Source organism: Cygnus atratus, chromosome Z, assembly GCF_013377495.2.
Source record: "Cygnus atratus isolate AKBS03 ecotype Queensland, Australia chromosome Z, CAtr_DNAZoo_HiC_assembly, whole genome shotgun sequence".
NCBI classification, from domain to species: Eukaryota; Metazoa; Chordata; class Aves; order Anseriformes; family Anatidae; genus Cygnus; species Cygnus atratus.
In genome coordinates, this window is record NC_066396.1 from 14,897,752 (window position 1) to 14,918,334 (window position 20,583).

Below are 20,583 nucleotides of genomic sequence, written 5' to 3' on the forward strand. Positions count from 1 at the left end.
TTCCCAACAGGGTACAGGACAAGAGAAATGCTTGAAAGACATTATAGCTTCCACTTACAGACTGCACCAATATTTCATGACAAAACCAGGTTGGGAGAAAAATGAATAGATGATAACACTAAAAAACTTTGAAGTCCTCTTTTCCTCAGAAGTTCATGTCTCCAGTGTTTGTTTTTCTTCTTCTTTTTCTTCTCTTCATTTGTAGCAGCTTTCTATTTCACCAGCTTGGTATTAACACATCTCTTCCAGCCAAACCACTGATGAGAAAGGTCAAATCCAGACTCCCTTGAATATGTAAAGAAACAATGTGTAACTGTTTCTGGACGGAAGTCAGTGCATATACATTTAGCTTTCTTTCAGAACAGATGCAGCTAAAATAAGATACAGCCAAAATAAGCTGCGGTGCCAGAGTGCAGACTGAAGAACGATACCACTTCCTTTATCGAATGAGTCAACACACAACCATTACAGGTTTGTTTGTGTTTCTCCACAAGGCACATCTTGAAAGACTAGCTGACATCTCCTCCACTATTAAGGGCTCACCCACTTGCCAAGTTGTAAAGAAAGCTGCTAAGAAAGCAATATAAATCATAACTGGATGTTGAAACACAAAACTGAAGGCAAGACCATGGAAGCAGATTATCTGGGACAGCAGAAGGGAACTTAATGACACGCAGCCATTTTTCAGTCCCCAAACTGTCAACGTGGCAAGTATTGCATTTCGTTTTAAACATGAAGCGCTATCTCCTTGATTCTTGGGAATGACATAATTATTTACCTTAATACTTTCACTTTTAAGGCAACTGTTCTTTAGATGAAAAATTGTGCTTGGATGTGGACTATGCAGGAGTAAATAACAGCAGACAGAAAAAATATTAAAAGATTTCTCCTAAAAAATCAAACCATTTCTGGAAGCAGGTATTTTTGGCTTTTTGGTTTTACTTTTTCGTTGTATTTGATCTGTTTGATAGCTTTTACATAAGGCACTTAAAACAGGCAACAGCAAAATAATCTGTCTGTATGTAGGCAGCTTTCCACTACCAGTTCACAAGCACTGTACATTGCAGGCAGTTTTTTAGTGGGAATTAAGCACTAATAGAGTAAGTAACTTGGGAAGAGATTGCAAGCTAGAAGGGGAAAAAGTCTTCAGTCACTCTTAAAATGTAAACTATCAAAATCCAGCACCGCATGAGCGCAGAGCTCACACGAGCACTAATGCATTAGTTTTTCCAGAAAGGGGAACAGTTAAAAGATAGATAACGTATTGAGATAAAACATTTCTGTGTTTATTGAATAAAAAAGCAAGAGCCGATTTACAGCGGTGCAGCAGCAAGCAGAAATAAAACTTTTTTTCTTCACAACACGACAGCTGCCCATCTCCGGAGGTCTGGAGGAGAGCTGCTGTAAGTTGGACGGCAAACTGGTAGCCGTAAAATAAATAAATAAATAAATTAATTAATTAAAAAAGCTCAACCGTAACGTCACCAACCGCCACTAACTGCTCCCGTCCCGAGGTGAAACGCAGCCCTCCCGCTACCGCTACCGCTCACACGCAGCAGCCGCGCGCCCCCGCGGAGCTGGCAGCGAGGCCGCCCCGCCCCGACATGGCCGCCGCGCGTCACGTGGTGCCGGGCGCGGGCACGCGCGCGGGCATGGCGGCGGAGGCTGCGGCGGGGATTGAGGCGGAGGGGATGATGGCGGCGGAGGGTCTAGGGGGCGCGGGGCCGGTGCCGGTGCCGGGGCTGCGGCGGCGCCTGGCGGCGCTGGGCCGGCGTCTGGAGGCGCCGAGGGGAGCGGGCGGTGACGGTGAGGGGCGCCGGCAGGGAGCGGGGCGGCAGCGGGGTGTCTGTGGGGGGCGCCGGTAGTGCTCCCCCGTGAGGGGGGCTGAGGAGGAGGCCGGCACCCTTGGGTGCCCTCGGTCCGGTCGGGACTTGTGTCAGCGGGGCGGTTTTGGTGCCTTGTTGTTCTGCTGCTGCTCTCAGATATATCACAAAGGGGGTAAAAACATAATGGAAAGGGGGAGGAAGCAGGGCTCTAGGTGGGTGCCTGGCAGTGCTAAGAGGACGTTGTGTTCTTTCCTCAGATACCTTCCTCGTAAAGGGCTCTGCTGCTCTGGAGAAACTGGAGGGGCTCTGTAATGAAGGGAGCGAGAAAACACACCCTTCCAAGCTTTTGCAGCTTTATACACAGGTAGTGTGTTCAAAGCATTAAGAACTCCATTTAAAAACATCCCCTGTGTATAGGAGAGGGTTTGGTGTATGAAAGAGGGTGTAACAGAGAGGGATTTCTGTTACTCCTGTGGTAATTACAGAATATCCATGAAGTACGGGGCTTCTTTTGTCTGGAGTAGAAGATAAGTTAGAGTTGACAGTAATTGTACAGATACTGTGAAGACAGAAAGGGTTATGAGTTTACGTTCACCATCAACAACCCTACAATACCTTTAGCTTGTTACTTTTGTAAATTAAGTGCTAAAATAACTATAAAAATGTAATACTTTATAAACTCAAGTGTATATACAAGTATATACACAAGTGTATATACTCAAGTGCATGCTACTATCTGATTAGTCTGCAAGTAGTATTCTTGCATTTTATATCTTTTTGTTTCCATAGGCTGTTTTAGACATTACATATTTTGAGGAAAGCCAGCTTGTGGATGAAGATTTTCCAGAAGAAACTTCCTTGGAAAAAGTTAAAGAACTTACTAGCATTTTGTCAGAACCAGAAGATCTAGTGAGGGAATGCAGCATGAATGAGGATGTGAGTACTAGTGTTACTCAGTGAGAGAATCAAATATTTCATTACTTAAAAATCTGAAATAGGATAGGATAGTATTATTTGTATTTTTAATGGGCAAAGTTTAAGATCTTTGGAAAAAAAATAATGTCTTAGCTATATTTAAATAGTAATTTGTCAAAATAATTTTTCAAATAACATGTTGCATGCTCATTTTTTCCTAATGTTTCATGATTACAGAAGCTTTTGGCAATACAAATCTGAAATATGAGGTTTGTGTCTGCGACCTCTGCTGTTAAGTACAGCCTCTAAAGCTGGAGGCTTAATATAACACTGTGTGTGTATGAGTAGTTTAGATGGTTTACTTTTTGCTTAGCACAGTTCGTTGGATTTTATTTCAGCCTATTAACATCCTTGGTATAGAGTTGATAGAATGTCTTTACTGGAGAAAAGGAGCCCTGCTTTACATGTATTGTCATACAGCAAAAGAAAGGAGTGAATGGCTACGAGAAAACATTGCCATATTTAAAAAGGTAAAGGAGAATTTATAAAGAGCTATGAATATGTGAATGCCCATAAATACGGTTTTAAAGTGTGACTTTTTTTCTTTTAAAATACTTTTTTATTTATTTTAAATAAGGTTTGGGGGAATTCGTGTCTGGAAATATTTTTGGCTATCATTAAATTAATTAGAATTTATCTAAAAGTGTTTTTTTCCACATTTTGTAACTGCATTCAGTGTCTTAATGATGGAGTTCGTTACTTGATGAAGATGCTTAGCTTTAGATGCCCTCTTCATCTAAATGAAGATGTCTCACTTCAAGATAAAGACACAGCTAGATTACTCAGTGAAGGTAAACAAAAAAGCACAACCCATGCCCCCAATAACTACTCCACTTTATGAAATGCTTTATTGTGTATTTTTGTCATTTGACTTCATTTGTATTCAAAACTATCACTTTTTACAACAAACCAAAAACTAACAGACATAAGAAGCGGGCACGCTTTCCTGATTCCCTCCTCATCCCCCATAATTTCTTCTGAGTCATTCTTCTCAGTCTTCTGAGGTGGTAATGTTCATTTTCTCTATATTTTTGAGTGCACTGAAGGAAAATGAACTGAGGCTTTATACACCGTGTGCACAGTGTTTGTGGTTTATAACCATACAGCTGTCAGTTGACAAATGTTGAAAGCACAAACACGATTACAGAGGGCACAAAATGTTTCCATGTTGATCTCCCTGTTTAGATCTAGAAGAAAACAGATACGATGAATTGTTGACTTCACCCATGTAGAAAGTATAAGCAAAGTTGGCTAGAGTTGGGAAACTTTCATCCACTGTAGCTTTATGTAAGTTGCATTATTATAGTGCAATTACATGAGCATCTGAGACTATATCAGTGTGGTGCTGGTATGGTGATGGAGCAGGAGAGGATTTCCAAAGTAAAACAGCTGGTGATGAGAATGGGATGTTCACATTATACCTTATCAAAACTACCTCTACTCTGGTCCTATGCAATAAATGCTCAGTGGGACAGCAGAGCACCTTGTTTAATTTCATCCAAAAGTGGGATTGCTCTAGTTCAGCTCCACATTGATTGAACAAATTCAGTAACTGATTTTGTACATTCATTCAGTAGGATTTCTTTGCTTTGAATGACCATGGACACTTAATGTGTTTCCTATTCAAATACAAAAGCTGCTGCTGGTTAACCCGCGTTAAGATGATGTTCAAAAAGCTATCTTCAATTCTAATACGTGGTCATACCTCCACTTAATGGATTGTACAGAAATACTGAAGTTGTCTAAGATAAATAGGCAAACATATTTTATATTATCTATCTATATTATATTTATATATTATTTATATATATTATTTATTTATACATATTTATATGCCAGTCTTAAAGATTTTAATATTATGGAACGGCAAAATGGGTGGAGCAATGAGCAAGACCTTGGTCCAGCTTCTTTTGTGGGCATCATCAGTCATACAATGGCAGAAAATTGTTCTTTGGTGTACCTCTTTAGTAGGCTTATGTTGCCTGTACCTTTTTTTTTTTTTTGCTGCCTTTCTAAGAAAAGGTTGTAGTTAACGAGCTGTGTACTTGTTCACAACAGAAGAATAAAGTGCTTGATCTGAATTATTTCTGCAGGTATATTTAGTGACACTCACTTGCTGGCGATGATGTACAGTGGAGAAATGTGCTACTGGGGACTGAAACTCTGTGGAGAGGGGGAGCAGGAAAGCCTTGAGACGACAGACCCGGCGCCTAACAGCGACCCGGGCCGCAGACCATCACGCAGCGCACCTCTGGATTTCCGAGAACTGGGCGAAAGCATGCTGACAAAGTACGTGTCTGTATGCGAGGGACCTTTGCACGGCCAGGGCTGGAACACCGGCAGCGCCAAACAAATGCTGTGTTACCTCAGGACCAAATAAACGCGCCCCGCTTCGCAAGGAGCTCGCTGTGCTGTCAGCCTGCCCTCCCCGACCGCCGCGGGGTGGCGGGGCTCCGCCTGCGTGGCCGGCACCGCGGTGTCAGGAGGCGGCGGGGCGGGCGCTGCGGGGCCGGGGGGCGGCCGAAGCGGCGCCGCCTCTTCCTCGCCCGGGGCCGCGGCGGTGCCGTGCGGGGCGGGATGGCGGCGGGCAGCGGGCCGGCGGAGCGGGGCGGGCTGGAGGCCGCCGTGCGCGGCCGCCTGCGGGGCCTGAAGGAGCGCTGGGCGCGGGGGCTGAGGGAGCGGGCCGAGGCCGCCTCGCAGCCGGGCCCCGCGGGCGGGGAAGGGGAGGCTGAGGAAGCGAGCGCCCTGCAGGCGCTGCCGGTGAGCTCGGACCCGCTGTCCTCCCCTCCTCCTCGCCGCTGCCCTCGGGGCTGCCGTGCGCCGAGCCCCCCTGGGGGTTCAGCCGCCGGTCTCGGTGTTTTCAGATCGACGTGCAGCTGAACATCATGTCCTTCCTCTCGCCGCAAGACCTGTGCCACCTGGGGAGCACGAGCTGCTACTGGAGGGTGGCCGTGCAGGACCCGCTGCTCTGGAGGTACTTTCTGCTGCGGGATCTCCCCTTCTGGACCTCCGTTGACTGGAAGTCGCTCCCAGATGTGGAAATTTTTAATAAAGCCTTCTCAGAAGTCAGCGATAACACGCTGTATGACTACATGGCAATGTAAGTGTCTCAGCATTCTCTTGCACAATTTACAGCTCACAGGCAGGGTTCGTATTTACAGCAGTAAACTGTAAGCCGCTGCTCACATTTTGATGGGTTCTCAAACCCATCCCTTACTCTGGAAATTTAATTTCCTGCGCTGTGACCGTTTGGTCCGGTATTTCTCCTTGGAATTCAACAGGAATGTAAGATGTTTAAAAAAAATAATCGAAGCTTTTTGTAAACTCTGTGCCCACTGTGCCACCAAAAATCTTGCACTGGTGAAGCTGTGCTCACCACTCATCCTGATGAAAATTCTCTTCACTCTCATTGCAATGAAAAATAATTTATTGTTTTGATAAAAGTACTTAAAAGTGTTTAAAATACAGCGAATGGAATGATTCTTAGTTTTGTTTTATATCTTATCTGGAAAGTCTAGTAAAAATTAAAATGTTATTTTTGAATGTGCGTGGAATAAGTACTAATACTGCTTTAGCTCTGATGGTTAGCGTCCATAAGACAAAGCCTGTAATTTCAACCAGTGTAGCTGAAAAGCACAGCAACACTCATAATATGTTTGGATGATTGAAAAGTCCCCTAAGAGAAGCAGATTATTCTGCAGTGTTTTTGTTTCTTGTTGTTGTTTTTTTTAATCTCATTCAATGCCTTTAATTAATTTGCAGTAAAAGTTACTAATTTGCAGTTACGTTTTCCAAAGATGATTTTATGAAATTCTTGCTTCACAAAAAGTGCACTGACTCCTGTGGTCTCTGTGCCCTTCACCCCCATTTTACAGCTGGAAAAGAGGTGCTTTGAACCTGGAGTGCAAAATATCATTGATTTTGAGCACTGGATTTAAATGTCTTCAGGTCCAAATACTTCAGAGCATCACATATTAGAAATGACCTGTCACTGATTTTCATTGTGTCTGTGAGCACTTAACATTGTTGCTGATCTTAAGTGAAGTGTAGAGAAGCACACATTTAATGTTTTCTTGAAGTGATTTGTCCAGCATCACAGTTCAGTGTCCAACGAAGCAAAGATTGAATCTGCTTCTCCAGGAAGTCTGTCTCTTCCGTCACTGTTACTTCTTTCCCTGTGATTACCAAAGTCATTCATGCCTTCCAGCTTCTCCATCAAGTGAATGCATAAGGTTGCAGACAACAGCTTGTCTTCTTTCACATCATGTGTTCTCTGTTCCTAAATGGGAAATGGTCCTTTCCAGGTGGAGTGAACGATTAGTAAACAGAGAGGCAGTTTAATGAAGGTTGGAAGTGCAGTCAGAATTTTCCTATTTTTTTACGCCATTTGCAACGCAGCAGCTTTTATTTTATCCTATGAATGCTGTGTGTGCAATGAGGCTGGGAGAGTTTCTAATTTTACTTTATTTTTTTAAGTAAACTAAATATTCCATCCCATGGAAGTATATTAAAGGTCCAACAAGTCAGCATTTGGAATTTGGAAGGACTAATGCTTTTACCTGCTTTAACCTGTTGACTGAAGTAATCAGTTTTGAACTTCAGCATTTTTCACCTGTGCTCGAGTTGTACCAGTAACAAAGCATGAGAAGCGTGGGACCTGAGTAAACGTTGATTAATACCTATTCTGTATTTTGCGTTTAATTTCTAGTTTGTGTCTATTTCACAGATACAAAAAAAGCTGTCCTCAGAGTAGAAGAAGCTGGAAATCAAGCCGTCCCCGGTATGGGGCTGTGACTTCCTTTTTGCAGTCACTGGTCACTCAGGCAGAACCTCGCTTTGCAATGTTTGGGCCAGGTTTGGAAGAGCTGGATAACTCTTTAGTGCGAAAGATGATGACGTGCCCAGAAATTCTGCTAGTAGCTGGCCTACCTCAAAGACGAATTCATGGTAATGATGGTGGTGTTGTTGCTTGTATTGTTTTGTTTTTAATTTTCATTTAAATCTTAAATAAATCTTTAAACACAAAAACATTGGGGAGAAATGGAAAACAAAAATGATGTTTGTTAATACTCCCCTTGAAAATCAATAGCATAATGGTTAAAAAAAAAAATCAGTTTGTATTTATTCAGAAGGATAAATGTAATAAACGTTGTGATCAAGTTGTAGCTGCAGTAAATTTAATGATATAATTTGTACAGTACTATATCAAGATTTTGCTCTTTGTACTTCTGTTTTAAATCCTAAATTCCACTTTAATCCAAACCAGACAAAAATGTATATTACTTTATATCTTTTATTGAAGCACAGCACAGTTGTAATGGTATTATACATTATATTTACAGGAAGTGTGAAAATACAACTTAGAATTGGTATCTTTTTTTCTACTTCGTATCCTTCTCAATGCAGCTTGTTGTAAATAGTATAGAACATTTTCTGTGCTGGTTTAGGCTGATAGAGGCAAATCTAATTCCCCTCTGACCTAGGTTTCTAGGTTCTAATCTAAATATAAAAACATGGAAATACCTTCTTATTTTAATTCAATACTATTTATTTTAATTAAATTAATAGTCTGTGCGACCAATTTAGGGCACGTATAAAATTTCACCATGAAATAATGTATATGCTACCCTTAGCAGCAATACCTAAGTTTGGATATATCCATTGTACAGCACCACTGGGATTTCCAGCCTACCACTTTGTCATATTCAATAACTAAGTATTTGTAATCTCATATGCTCAATTTTTTTCCCTGTAGGAATTGGATCAGGAGTCAGTTTTCAGTTTAATAACAATCAAAAATTCAATATTCTGACATTGTATTCAACCACCAGGTAAGATCTGTTCTGCACAGAAAAGGACAGTTTCTCTGTTCTTTCATACTTCTCCTTACAGTTTTGTGATGTGGTTTTCACGCCTATGTTCATATGCATGGATATTCCTTATAAACTGAAGCTTCAATACATACCTTCAGTCTTTGCCTTCCTTTCTTCAACCTATGAATTTTCACGTGGAAGTAATAACTTTATTTTTCAAACCTTATACATAACAAATGTATATGACAAAGACATAGCAGGTGCTCTTGTCTATCTTGATAACCTGACTAATTCCCATTTGAAACGCTGTATAAACTCATCCTGGAGTGTATTTTCGTAGGTTCTTGCAAATTGCTAGCTATCTGTATACATACACTAGAAAAAAATGTGTGAGGAATGAAACTTTTGCTCACTTAAGCTATTTTCCTGCCCCTTTGCTATGCTGCCTAGATCCTGTTTTTGCATTTTCTACTTAATTAATCTGAGTACTGAAATATTTTAATACCTTGCAGTGTGGAAAGAAAGAGAGCAAGGGAAGAGCAAGCTGCTGTTGTGAATAAGATGTTCTACCAAGAGAACAGTGTAGTAGGAAATCAGCAAGCTGTGCACTACAATGTAATAGCTCAAGTTAAAAAGGTGTGCGAAGTAGTTGATGGATTCATTTATGTTGCTAATGCAGAAGCTCATAAAAGTAAGGTTTTTCTCTTTATTCATATTTTATGAAAGGTTGGCATGTCACAAAAGATTTGTGCAGAATATGGAATACATCAACATCCATGTTCTGATTATTTCAAAATCAGCTTCATTAGTGCTGTTTCTTCATGTCTTACCCAGTCCAAGAGGTCACCTGTCTAAGTAGTCTGTTAGCTCCCTGTGAGGTGTTATAGCCCCTTCTTTCAGTTATGGTTCGTACTTATATGTCTGCTCTCTAAGCTAGATCTGGGAAGCGATTTGGATTTCAAAAAAGCAAAATTAAACCAAGCCAAACAAAAAGTCCTTGGGGGTGGGTAGGAGAACCAGCCTGGAATGGTGGTTATGGTATAATAGCCTGGAAAGAGAGCCTCCACCAGGAAGAGTGCAGAAAAAGATGCAATTAGCTCTATTCAGGACAGTCCTATAATAAGAATAATCCAAACAACTATCATGTTAATTGTCGTTACATTCATCAGTTTAAAATGGATGGAAAGGTCTAACTCAGGAAAGAAAAGGGTAAAAAATGTGAGGGGATATACTAAGAGGAAAAATACAGTCGGTAGGGAAGGGCTGCTGACTGTACAGCGTGTCAGTATTTTTTAGTGGTTTGTTGCAGTTTTGGACTTAGAGGTACCTGCAAAATGCTCTGACATTAAGGACTGGAATAGGCCATCTGTGGAAATCTATGGAGATCTTTAAATAACAGCTAAGTGTGACATGAAGACAGATGATCTGGCCTTGAGTTAAGCAGAATGAGATAATTTGCCTATACCCCTTCTAGCTCTGTGTTGCCTCACCGCTGAGATCTTAAATATTTAAAAAATATTTAAGACAAAAAAAAATGTTCGCCTTGGGATTTGCATATATGTAATATGTACAAATTAAAAATTGTTTCCTAGAACATGATCGTCAGGAGGAACTGGCTCATATTTTGGCAATGATTGATCCAGCCCTTGGACCTCCGAACAGACCTCTGCTAGTTCTGTCTTGCATCTCTCATGATGATGTGAAAAGAATTCCTTGTGTTTATATGGCACATCAGTTGCAACTAAATCTGCTAAATCAGCCCTGGATGGTACTTGCTTTTAAACCTTTTTTTTTTTTTTCCCATTTCTGTGTGGCTTAAATGTAATTTAAGTTAAGTAATTTGTAGTTCCTGAACTGTACCTACCTAAGCAAGCTTTCAACACTAGTATTATGTGAGCACTCCACTTAAATGAAGAATTTAGTTTCTCTGGTCCTGTAAGATAAAGCTTTAGCCTAGATGAAGTAGCACCTAGCTAGGAGGTAAGCGGCTTGCCTAGGTACACATAAGAAACTTCAGCTGGAGCCAGAAGGTAAGGAAGGGTCTTGAAGGGAGTTGCCCTCCTCTGGATGCATTCAAGGACCTGAACATCCTGTTTATGTTGTGGAGACCACAACTGCAACCAATATTCAGGGTGAGGTTGCGCCAATGCTAAATATAGTGGGAGAATCACCTCTTGACCAGCTGGTCGAATCCTGATTTGAGATAATTCCTTTCTTTTCATTAAAGAAAATGTTCACAAGCTTTAAAAGTGTACCATTTCTAATAGGTGCTTTATAATACATCACAAAATCTGAGAAGTAGTAATACGCCTTGAGTTCTAAAGTTGGTGACAATTTTCCTCTAAGAGTTATGAGAAGAATTTGCAAGTAGCTTCTCATCTGTAAAGTAAAGAAAATTGTCTAGAATTACCAGTGGAGTGACTAAGATAAAATTCACCTGGATATCAATGCAAGGCTTTTTTAATGGGTCTCATAATTCATTCTGTAAACCATAGTGTTTTTGTTTTGTACCATACTCTCAGGAACCCTGTTTAAGGGATATGGAAGCCAGTGGTGAAAATTTAGATTTGAGGAGTATTTCTGACTTAAAAGATAGATATGCAGTGCTACTAAAATATTGTTACATTGCCTGTTATCTGTAATACATTAGCTTTTTATTTTTTATTTTTACAGGTACAAGATACTGTAGCTGCAACTTTAACTGGATTGCTAAGTGGAATTGAATGGCTCTTAGAAGAAGCAGATTGTAAAAATACGCAATAATGGAACTTGCTTTGGTTTACTGTATAGAGACTTTGGTCTCTATATATCAATAGATGGTCTCTATATATCAATAGATGAATTGAGAATCTTGTCCTGACACAGAAGCATCAGAAAGGAGATTTAAAAGACAAACCTGCATATATTTCATTGCACATAAATAATTAACGTTTGCTTTTTTTCTTTTAAAATGAGGCCTTTAAGGTGCAATCTCTTCTCAGTATATCTGATAATCTCATTTCATCTGTAAATATACCAAACTAGGTTAATTTATCAATGCAGCTATATGGCACGCATCACACATTCAGTAAATACATTCAGTGGACATCTTGACAATGACAGTTCCTAACCAAAGAAAACACACTGTACATTGTATTGTGTTCTTATCTCATCATCTTTTGTAATAGATTGACAGAAAGACAGTGTCTCTTTCAGAAGTGTAGATTTTTTTTCCTTTTTTTTTTCTTCAGAGACCATGCCTTGACAAGAAATAGTGCTTGAGGCATAATTGTCAGCCCAGACCAAAACTCACACAAGCAAACAAGCAAAATACCTTGCATGAATCAGTTATTTCTTGGTTGTGATCTTGTTTATCAATTGACTACAGAAACCTTCAACATCTGCTTTCTGCTGCAGTGAAATTATTAATTTGAACTGACGTACCTGTTGCCATGAGTGAATGTAAAATACAGTTACTAGTATTTCAGAAGATTTATCAAATACATAGATCTCCAGGACCTATTGGTTACTCAGATAATTGTGGCCATTTACAGGTGTGATGTATTGGGCTTGAAATTTTCTACAGAGCTGTAAATATTTTTATAAAAAGGAGACAACATTTTAGATCCAAAATGTTATTTCTCATATTGGTGTCTTTTGGCATAGTTCTGCTCCTAGTCTTCCACCTTTTAAAAATTTTTTAATAATTGGATGAATGTTCAGAAACTTCCCTTGGCTTTTTTTTGCCTATGCATGTATTTGTTTTGTTTGGGGATTTTTTCTTTGCTACATGAAAATGCAGTAGTCTCAAAAACAGGTTTTTTGTTATTACCTAAATAAATGGTGCACATGGTGCACATTCAGCTTGCAACTACCTTCATTCTGGTGTACATGTTTGATGTTTAACACAGCTACTTGAAACATTCCATCTGAGAAGTTTTTTTTTTTTTTTTTTTAAATGAACTAATACAGAGAGAGGAATTGTAATCTTATTTTGTTCATCTTTATACAGGATTAACAGTTTTCTAGGCTTTTTGTCTGACTTTGTATCAGGAGATGTTTTAAGGGAGGACCCATGGTGAGCAATACTATGCTAATTCTGTGTATTATCCTGAATTTAATAGAATATGTGTACTCTGTGCTTTAGTGTGCAAAACATGAATAATTGGAGAAAAAATAGACACTTTGTGACTGGGTGATTGTGACCTTCCTGTTAGTTATAATAATACTGTTGTGATCTATCTATGTTATGGAGAACTGAATGCAGCAACTTCTGCTAGCTACTACAAAAGTTTGTTTATGTAGGATCTTCTGCTTTCTTCATATGGAATAAATTATTTTTAAAAAAGTATTTCCAGTCTTTCTCGGTGTTAAGCTCTCCCCCCATATGTGCACACACAAACGTGCACTGTCTGCAGTCATGCTGCCAGAACAGATAACAAACTATAATTGCAACATTGCTTTCATTAGTGACTAATGTGATTAAATGTTTAATTAACAGATGTTAATTCATTGTCATTTTAAAAGGTCAAGATAATGTAGGGAATACAATTTTTCATAACCTAGGGGACATAATTTACATTAACTTAGAATAACTTAAGATTTTTAAGGGTGCAGGCTTAGAACCAGACAATGGAAATCGGCAGTCTGTGCAGCTGCATCACTGGAATCCCAGAGCTGGGGGGGCAGCCTGCATGACAGTACAGTCGGTGGTGGATCAATACAACTAAGGAAGATGGTAAGTGGAGTGTGTGCTTTGCAAATCAACAGCTTGGGTGTGGAGAGAGATGCCATGAAACAGGCAGTCAGCCTGTTGAGAATTCATATGCCAAATAAGCATTGCAGAGATGCACTGCAGATGTCACTTAGAAGTGGGTTTTAGATTTCACCTAGAAAAAAATACTATTTAAATTCCTGAGTCTGGTGAATTTAGAAGCATAATAAGGCAATTAAGTTTGTGACTTATATTACGATTTCAAAGTAGTTGGGTATTGAATATTTGAATGTCACTAAAATTTATTTGAAAACAGACTTTTAATTTGTTGTTTTGTTTTTAATATGGTTTCCGTATCTGTACTGATAGCAGCAAATGTGACTGTGCTGAGATTGTGAGAACTAAAACTATCAGGGATTTGTTTCCCAGAAGTATTGGTCTCCTTGAGAAGAAGGATTCTAACGCTGCTAGAAAGAGAATCATTTTCCTGCCCACTGATGCAGGATGCTTATTTAAAAAACGTTCACAAAATAAAAGCAAAAGAATAAAGTGACAGTACATCTAATTTATAACAGCTCGGTTATTGAGTCATCCTCCGAGCAGCTTTCCCCCCTGCCAAAAAAGAAGGTGGCCGTGGGGGTGCTAGTTTTCATAGTCTTTGAAACTGAGAATAGCAAGAACTCTTGCTGTCCACTCCAAAGGAGCTGGAGTGAAGGAACCTGCCAAGTCCACGGGACGCTGGCGGTGCCCCATGACGGACTTGGGAGTCTCGGAGCTTCTCGAGCGGTGCCGGGCGGCGGCAGAGCGTCCCGGCGGGGACCTTCTCCTCCCCGCAACCTCACCGTGTCCCGCTGGATGGCGCTGCCGGTCCGCCGCCGGCACTGGTGCGCTCCGGGCTGCACCTCGCACCTTTGGCAAAACCGCTTCCAGTGGTCCCTTTGACTTTCCTCGGAGACAGCAGCAAGCAGATGCAGTTATAGAAAAGCCTGTGAGAACAATCAACGTGATTTTCAAAGGTTTATAGAGAGGGAATTTGATGCCCCTGCTTTTAATCTGGTGGGTATTGATACCAGTTTGTCAGGAGGATGTATGGAAATAATAGCTGGCATCCTTGAAAGGTGGTTGAAGCTTAAGCCAGTGATTTAGTTTGTCTTTTGTGCCATTTTAGCAAGAGTGGTTCTGGATAAGATATCCTTGTTATGTAGAAGAAATAATATTCTTGGGCCAATTAGACAAGGCGATGCTAGAGTTTGAGCTTGTGCTTAAATCTCAGGTCAGATGTTTGCACACAGGCTGCTCTCAGTTCCCTCAGGAAGATGAAATTACAAATGAAGGATCTAAGTAGCCATGTGGAAGAGATGTTCTATGAGTGAGACAGAGCAAACAGCAGAACACAGTGGCTCTGGATACAGGGATATATTTAAGAACCAGTGAGGCTAGATGATCTCCTTCACTAGCTCACTTCCCCACCAGCATTGTGTTCACTATGTCTCCACCTCCCTTCCCAGGCTCCACTCTTTTAATCACTTCAGCTGTCCTGTGCCGGATTCTCTCCAGTGTATAATCTCTCTCACACCACAGACCCTGAACTGGACACAGTGCTCCAGATTCAGACCCACGAGTTCCCAAACCAGTCAGTCCCTGACCCATCGTGTTCCCTTCCAGACGAAGGACTTTGTATATATCCTTGATCAGCTTCTGGAGGTTCCTGAAGAACCCGTTGACCCATTGAATGCACACTTGCAGTTATTCTGGCTGTCCTTGCACCAGGATCCTTGCATCTCCGGAAACACCGGCCCTGCCATTGACAGCACGCAGAATCAGTCATCTGATGGGACAGAAAAAAACCAAAGGCATTCAGTCTTTTCATGAAGGCTGAAATTAATCAAGCCATCCGCTCCATCAGAAAAGTTGAATACTCTGAGCCTCAGAACCTCTAAATAAATTCCTGCGTAGTTTGGCAAACTGGTCACTGGTGAAAGAGAGCAGCTGGGACTATGTTAGTCTGATACTGTCCCAGAAGTACATTTCTCCAAGCTCTGAAAAGTCTTGCGTCGCGAAATAAGCCTCGTGACAACCCACAAACACCTACCAGACTTGTTAAACTATTTAATGGTGATGACAAGAAAATAAACTTTTCTTCAGTTTGGTCTCAGGAATGACAATCAAGGAACTGAGGGAGGTTGAGAGGGACTGAGGGCTGTATTTCTTAATCAGTTGTGTTTTGTTGATAAATGGATGCGATTTTTTGGTGTCTTTCATATCTTCTTCGCTGACTTGAATTACAAAGACAATTCCGCAGCTTGATTGCATGGGAGACACGTTCCACAAATGTGAACATAAAAGGGCTACTTTCCAAGAACAAAAATAACCCTATTTCTCTACTTTGAATCAAATACACCTTGTCTTTTATGAAAGCTTCTTATACAAGTTTCCTGTGCAAAATGAGTCCAGAAACTGCAGTTGCTTTGAACTTTGTTCTATAAGACTGATAGTATTTCCAGCCGATGGACTAAATTTTCAGCTAATGGACTATGTTCTATAAGACTGATAGTATTTCCAGCCAGTCATCTTTGAAAGTGAGCTGGCGTCATATTAAATTTTGTAGAGATTTAAAGATGTGTCCATACCTTCAATTCATATGAATGTGATACTTTATATTTGACCTGGATATGTGCTATACATTAAATTCTGTGTGAGGAAGTATTTAGAATTGTACATGAATCTGAATCACTAATTTTTAAGCAAATAAGTTACCTGGGAATCTTCTTTTTGGACTATAACTGTCATTCATCATGTGTCCAAACCTTGTACTGTACAACAGTACAACATAAGGATGTACTGACACAGCTGCACAACAGCTGCACAAATCTATCTTTTAAGAAAAGTACAAGCTATATTCAAGACAATAAATGGAAATAATAAGCTTAACTAACAGAAAGATTAAAGTAATCTTATGTTTATCCAAAAATAGAGATTTAAATTTTGTAAAAACATAAATTATTGGGAGAAAAGAACGTAATTACCTGATCACTGTTGCATTCATACAAACTAGGAAGGGCAACTCTGAGAATAATCAACATGTGGTTGAATTGTGCACTTGAATACAAGCATATTCCGGTCTTTTGATAAAGAAAAAAATTGCTGCTGAACCAATATCAATATCCTTCTTTTCAGCTGATACACCTGAACTTCTTTTGAGCTCACTAAAAATCACAAAGCTTCTATCAAGTACTTATAATTTTTTTAACTCGTTTTTAATGACAGGATGTGAGTTGATACAGATCAGCTGGTGTATAGATACACAACAAGACATTTTTCCCCAGCAGTTCTCTGATCACTTGTTCCAGTCACAAATTGTTAATAATTTAGAGACAAATTGAGAATTAAACAAGCTACAGGAAGTGTTGGTGTAATGATTTTTTGGAGTGACTCAATGTGCCTGAGGGTGTAGTCGTCTGAAGGGCCCAATTTACAGAAGACATTGTAAACTGCTGTCACCATGATCAACAAGATTCATGGTAGGCACTCGAAATCACCAATAATGGAAATTTCTGTCTGACAACAACAACAAAAAACATTATAGACACCTTCCACAACATCCATGGGCATGTTCATGCTGACCCCCTCATGCCTCACACACTGACCATGAGACTCACAGTCAGCTCCTGCCTTCATTTCCCCCAGGGATATATTTCACGCATCTCTGGCCTAAAGCAGCAGAGCACAGCACTTTTTTCCTGCTGTTATTCTGTCCAGCAAATTGTTTTCATTGGCCTGACCTGTGACTTGCTGAGCAAATGAGGCTGAAGTCAGAGAGTGGAAGAAACTGCAGATCTGTGTTGCATCTGGAGCCCATGGCCTGTGTGAGATGCTGCTCTTGGAGGTGCAGCCGTATACCAGGAACCCTCTCCTAATCCTAATCACATGCCAGATCTATAAATTTACCCCATATTTAAGCGCACAGAATTGCAGACACTAGGAGAAAGGAAAGTCTCAGAATATTTGAGCTACATCCACAGAATTTCAACAGTTATGGCACGGCACATAAGGAAATTCCTGAGACCTAACTATTCCTGTGAAACTTTTGCTCAGATATTTCTATGCATTTATATATTGCTAGCTTGATCTCTTTGTGTGTGTGTCACAGGAATGGAGGTATTTGGATACTGGAATATCAGCACTGTAACAGCATTTCTTTACAATGGCAAAAGAACTTGCTCTAGAGGGGCACTTACAACACCCCCAGAGATTGTCAGTCTGCATATTTGTCTGAGCCACAGGTGGAAGCTGGCACAACAGCCAGGTCACCTTTCTTCAAAGAGGGTATCTTCCTCCTGATACCCCTGTGAAATGTCTAAATGGCTTGGCTACACTTGAAAGTTGGATCAGATTAAAGAGTGAATTCAGAAAGAAATTGCTATTCTTGGACAATTGCAAGTAGGGCCACCCTTACTCCTAAGGAGGAGCACTTCGTTCATTCCAAGCGCAGCAAACTACACCAGAAGGACATACCCATGTCCTGGAAAACAACATCAGCACAGTGGATTTATGCTCAGGGTTAAAATGCCACAAAAAGTTCCAGAATAACTTCACAGAAGGTAAGCCTTAATAGTGATGTCTAATGTAAACATATTAATGTTGTAGCTCCAAAATACAAACGCAGTGTGTCAAATCTTTGAAGTAAGTCTTTTTATTTCTTCCTCATTGTTTGACACACTGTGGTCACAGGGGCTCTGAGAAGCACACGTCCTGGCCTCAGTGAGCTGCGGTCCATGCTTGCACTGTACTTCAGCTGCAGAATATGCCAAAGAGATACACCATTTGCACCCTGACAGCCCTGTATGGTGCCATACTGTCAACAGAGTGCATCACAAGTTGCATGTGTGTGGACCCAAGTCAATCATCCAGGGTGACAGCAAGCTATGACAAGGAGTAATGTGGGCCTAAGTTATCTTCTCTGAGGTGCCAGTGCACTGGAGCACACCTAAAACCTAAAACTTCGTCCCAGTCTAACTGATGGTGGGCTGGAACTAGCTGCTAGATAGAGCACAGATGTAGCCTAAACCCACTAAAATCAGCTTTCCGTTGGCTCAGGTTAAGACAGGATCAGGATCATATAACTTCTTGCTCATCACCAGGAATCATTAATTAGGATCCCTGTATTTATCAACAAGATTTCTAAATATGTTTTCATCATACACCTATTTTAAGAGCATTTAAGTAAGGTGTTGTTGAGAGTATCCAAAGTTAGGGATCCGAACTCCTGAGAGAGAGAGAGGGAGATGGGGATAAATGCCACCCCAGAGAGCATTTCAGAGCTCCTGTGTTACTTTAGCACACTGCAACAACACTGCTCCTAAAGATTTTGGTTTATGGTATTTAATTCCTTTTGTTCTATCTCTTTGAGACAGTCTGAAGTCTTGGATGAAAAAGTGCTGGAGTCTCTCCCAGCTAATACTCTGCTTTTGTCTGGATGCTGGCAATATCATGTCTTGCTCCTTGCTATCAATCACACAGAGGTCACAGCACTGTTCACTCCGGGAAACTGCCCCATTGTTTGCCGAATAATAAGAGCTTCCTGTACAGACTATATTTATTTAAACACCTAGGACATCAGAGTGCATTTCTGCCATAAATGTAACAGGACCAGTGCTATTACTCCTTCAATATGCTTTATACACTCTAGAATCAGAATATGGATTTGGATCCTTCACTAACCACATAGGTGGCAATGGTTATTGAAGGCAATAAATAGTACTGCACACATGAAATTTAGCATGCAAGTCTTTGCAAAATGGGTGTCTTGCTTTTTCTTTGGAAATGATAAAGGATTTGTATATGTAGATACAATAATTCATTGATTTTGCTTCTTACTGGGTTCATGTTCTAATCAGACTGATTTTGAAGCTCTAGGTTTATTTGATTTTATGGGTGTTTTGGCTGATTTCTTTTCCAGAGCCTGAGGACTGCAATCTATCTAGTCCTGTGCTTGCCATTTCCTCTGTGTGCAGGACAAGAATCACCTTTTGCCTGCTTTGGGGTTGCTGCAGTGATTTAACTTCCTTTAGCAGCATGTTGCAGGCTTGCTGTTCAGTAGGTTACTGGCATAACTCACTCCTGAGTCCAATGCAGAATCTCTCTAACCAGGGGAGGCAAAAAGAATTTCATTCATAAATAAAAAAAAAAAGTGGTAAAAATTTCTGTCAGCAAAATATACAACAATTGATACCAGTGAGAGTAAGTCTACTGAAGTCAGTAGGGACTACGTACTTGGACTCAACAGCCAAAGGTACTTTTACTGGTATGTGCATAGACCCCTCTTCTAGTAACCATTACCCCTCTCTTCTGTCCTTCCAATCCTGCTTGCAAAGGGTTTTACCAGATAGGACGGGTGCATACCCTTATGTCCTCCTCATCCTTAGCATGTGTACTGTTCCAGCACTCAATTTCAGCGCACTTCACCTGGTCTCACAAGCCCTCTGATCTCCTTTCTCCCGCCAGACCTAATCCTGGCCTCCCCTACCCATTTGCTCACCAGCTCCCTAGGTGCCTTCTTCACATGGCCCCATAGCCCAGCACCTCTGGCTCCCATGAACAGCCTTCATGGTAGCTCTAACACCGCAAGCCTACATACCATGGAAAGGGTTTACATGATGTTGGGCCTAGGCATGATCAGACCTCTTTATCAAAGTCTCTGAGCCCAGATTTTGTTTTTATCTCTGTAGCATTTACTGTTCTTAGCCAAAGATGTGGGAGCAGTTTGTGCAAGGTGCTGTTCAAACACAAAGCAGGAAGATCAATCTTACTCCAGTGCACTCACCATTTAATTATGAGAAACAGAGGTGGATAAAAGAGGGTAGGTGTGTTTGGATGGGAAGAGAGCGGATGGCTCTGCACAGTGATAAAGGCATCACAGCAAAACAAAGTTTTAAAGACATTTTTCTTCCTTTACCCGTTTGCTTTACTCATTTCCTTTCTCGAGTTGCTTCAGGTAAACAGTCATCTTCCCTGAGGCCTGTTCATCTGCCTCTCCCTGGTTTGTTCCAGATTGTGCAAACTTTGACTGCTGCTTCTTTCACTTTATTACACAGAATCAAGGATTTACTTTCCTGTTTACATCACTAAATCAGAGAGAAGGAAAAGAAGCTGGAAAAATTGTCACCTAAAAAAAATTTTGCTTATGTTTTTTAACTGAAGAACTTCGTAAGAAATGTTCTGTCTGAATAGCCCCTTTACAAATTCCAAGTTCCACCCCCAGTTTTGCATGCTACAC

General features: G+C 40.7%; 2 protein-coding genes across 2 annotated transcripts; both read left to right on the top strand.

The window, feature by feature from the left end:
• The first annotated feature begins 1,616 nt into the window (after positions 1–1,616).
• RIMOC1 (RAB7A interacting MON1-CCZ1 complex subunit 1) lies at positions 1,617–5,202 on the top strand. Its single transcript, XM_035566129.2, has 6 exons — positions 1,617–1,806; positions 2,084–2,190; positions 2,616–2,762; positions 3,140–3,271; positions 3,478–3,592; positions 4,895–5,202. Exons 1-6 carry the CDS (start codon positions 1,653–1,655, stop codon positions 5,179–5,181), a joined length of 942 nt encoding a protein of 313 aa, XP_035422022.2. The 5' UTR covers positions 1,617–1,652; the 3' UTR covers positions 5,182–5,202.
• A 176-nt stretch (positions 5,203–5,378) lies between these two features.
• Positions 5,379–12,944, top strand: FBXO4 (F-box protein 4). Its single transcript, XM_035566128.1, has 7 exons — positions 5,379–5,561; positions 5,666–5,901; positions 7,528–7,748; positions 8,557–8,632; positions 9,127–9,305; positions 10,207–10,382; positions 11,288–12,944. The coding sequence occupies exons 1-7, from the start codon at positions 5,379–5,381 to the stop codon at positions 11,375–11,377; spliced, it is 1,161 nt and encodes a 386-aa protein (XP_035422021.1). The 3' UTR covers positions 11,378–12,944.
• The last annotated feature ends 7,639 nt before the right edge of the window (positions 12,945–20,583 follow it).

Coding starts and splice junctions, on each gene's coding strand:
- RIMOC1 (XM_035566129.2), top strand. CDS start 1,653: ATGGCGGCGGAGGCTGCGGCGGGGATTGAGGCGGAGGGGATGATGGCG. Junction 2,191..2,615: donor TTTTGCAGCTTTATACACAG/GTAGTGTGTTCA, acceptor TTGTTTCCATAG/GCTGTTTTAGACATTACATA. Junction 3,593..4,894: donor AGCTAGATTACTCAGTGAAG/GTAAACAAAAAA, acceptor TTATTTCTGCAG/GTATATTTAGTGACACTCAC.
- FBXO4 (XM_035566128.1), top strand. CDS start 5,379: ATGGCGGCGGGCAGCGGGCCGGCGGAGCGGGGCGGGCTGGAGGCCGCC. Junction 8,633..9,126: donor ACATTGTATTCAACCACCAG/GTAAGATCTGTT, acceptor AATACCTTGCAG/TGTGGAAAGAAAGAGAGCAA. Junction 9,306..10,206: donor TAATGCAGAAGCTCATAAAA/GTAAGGTTTTTC, acceptor ATTGTTTCCTAG/AACATGATCGTCAGGAGGAA.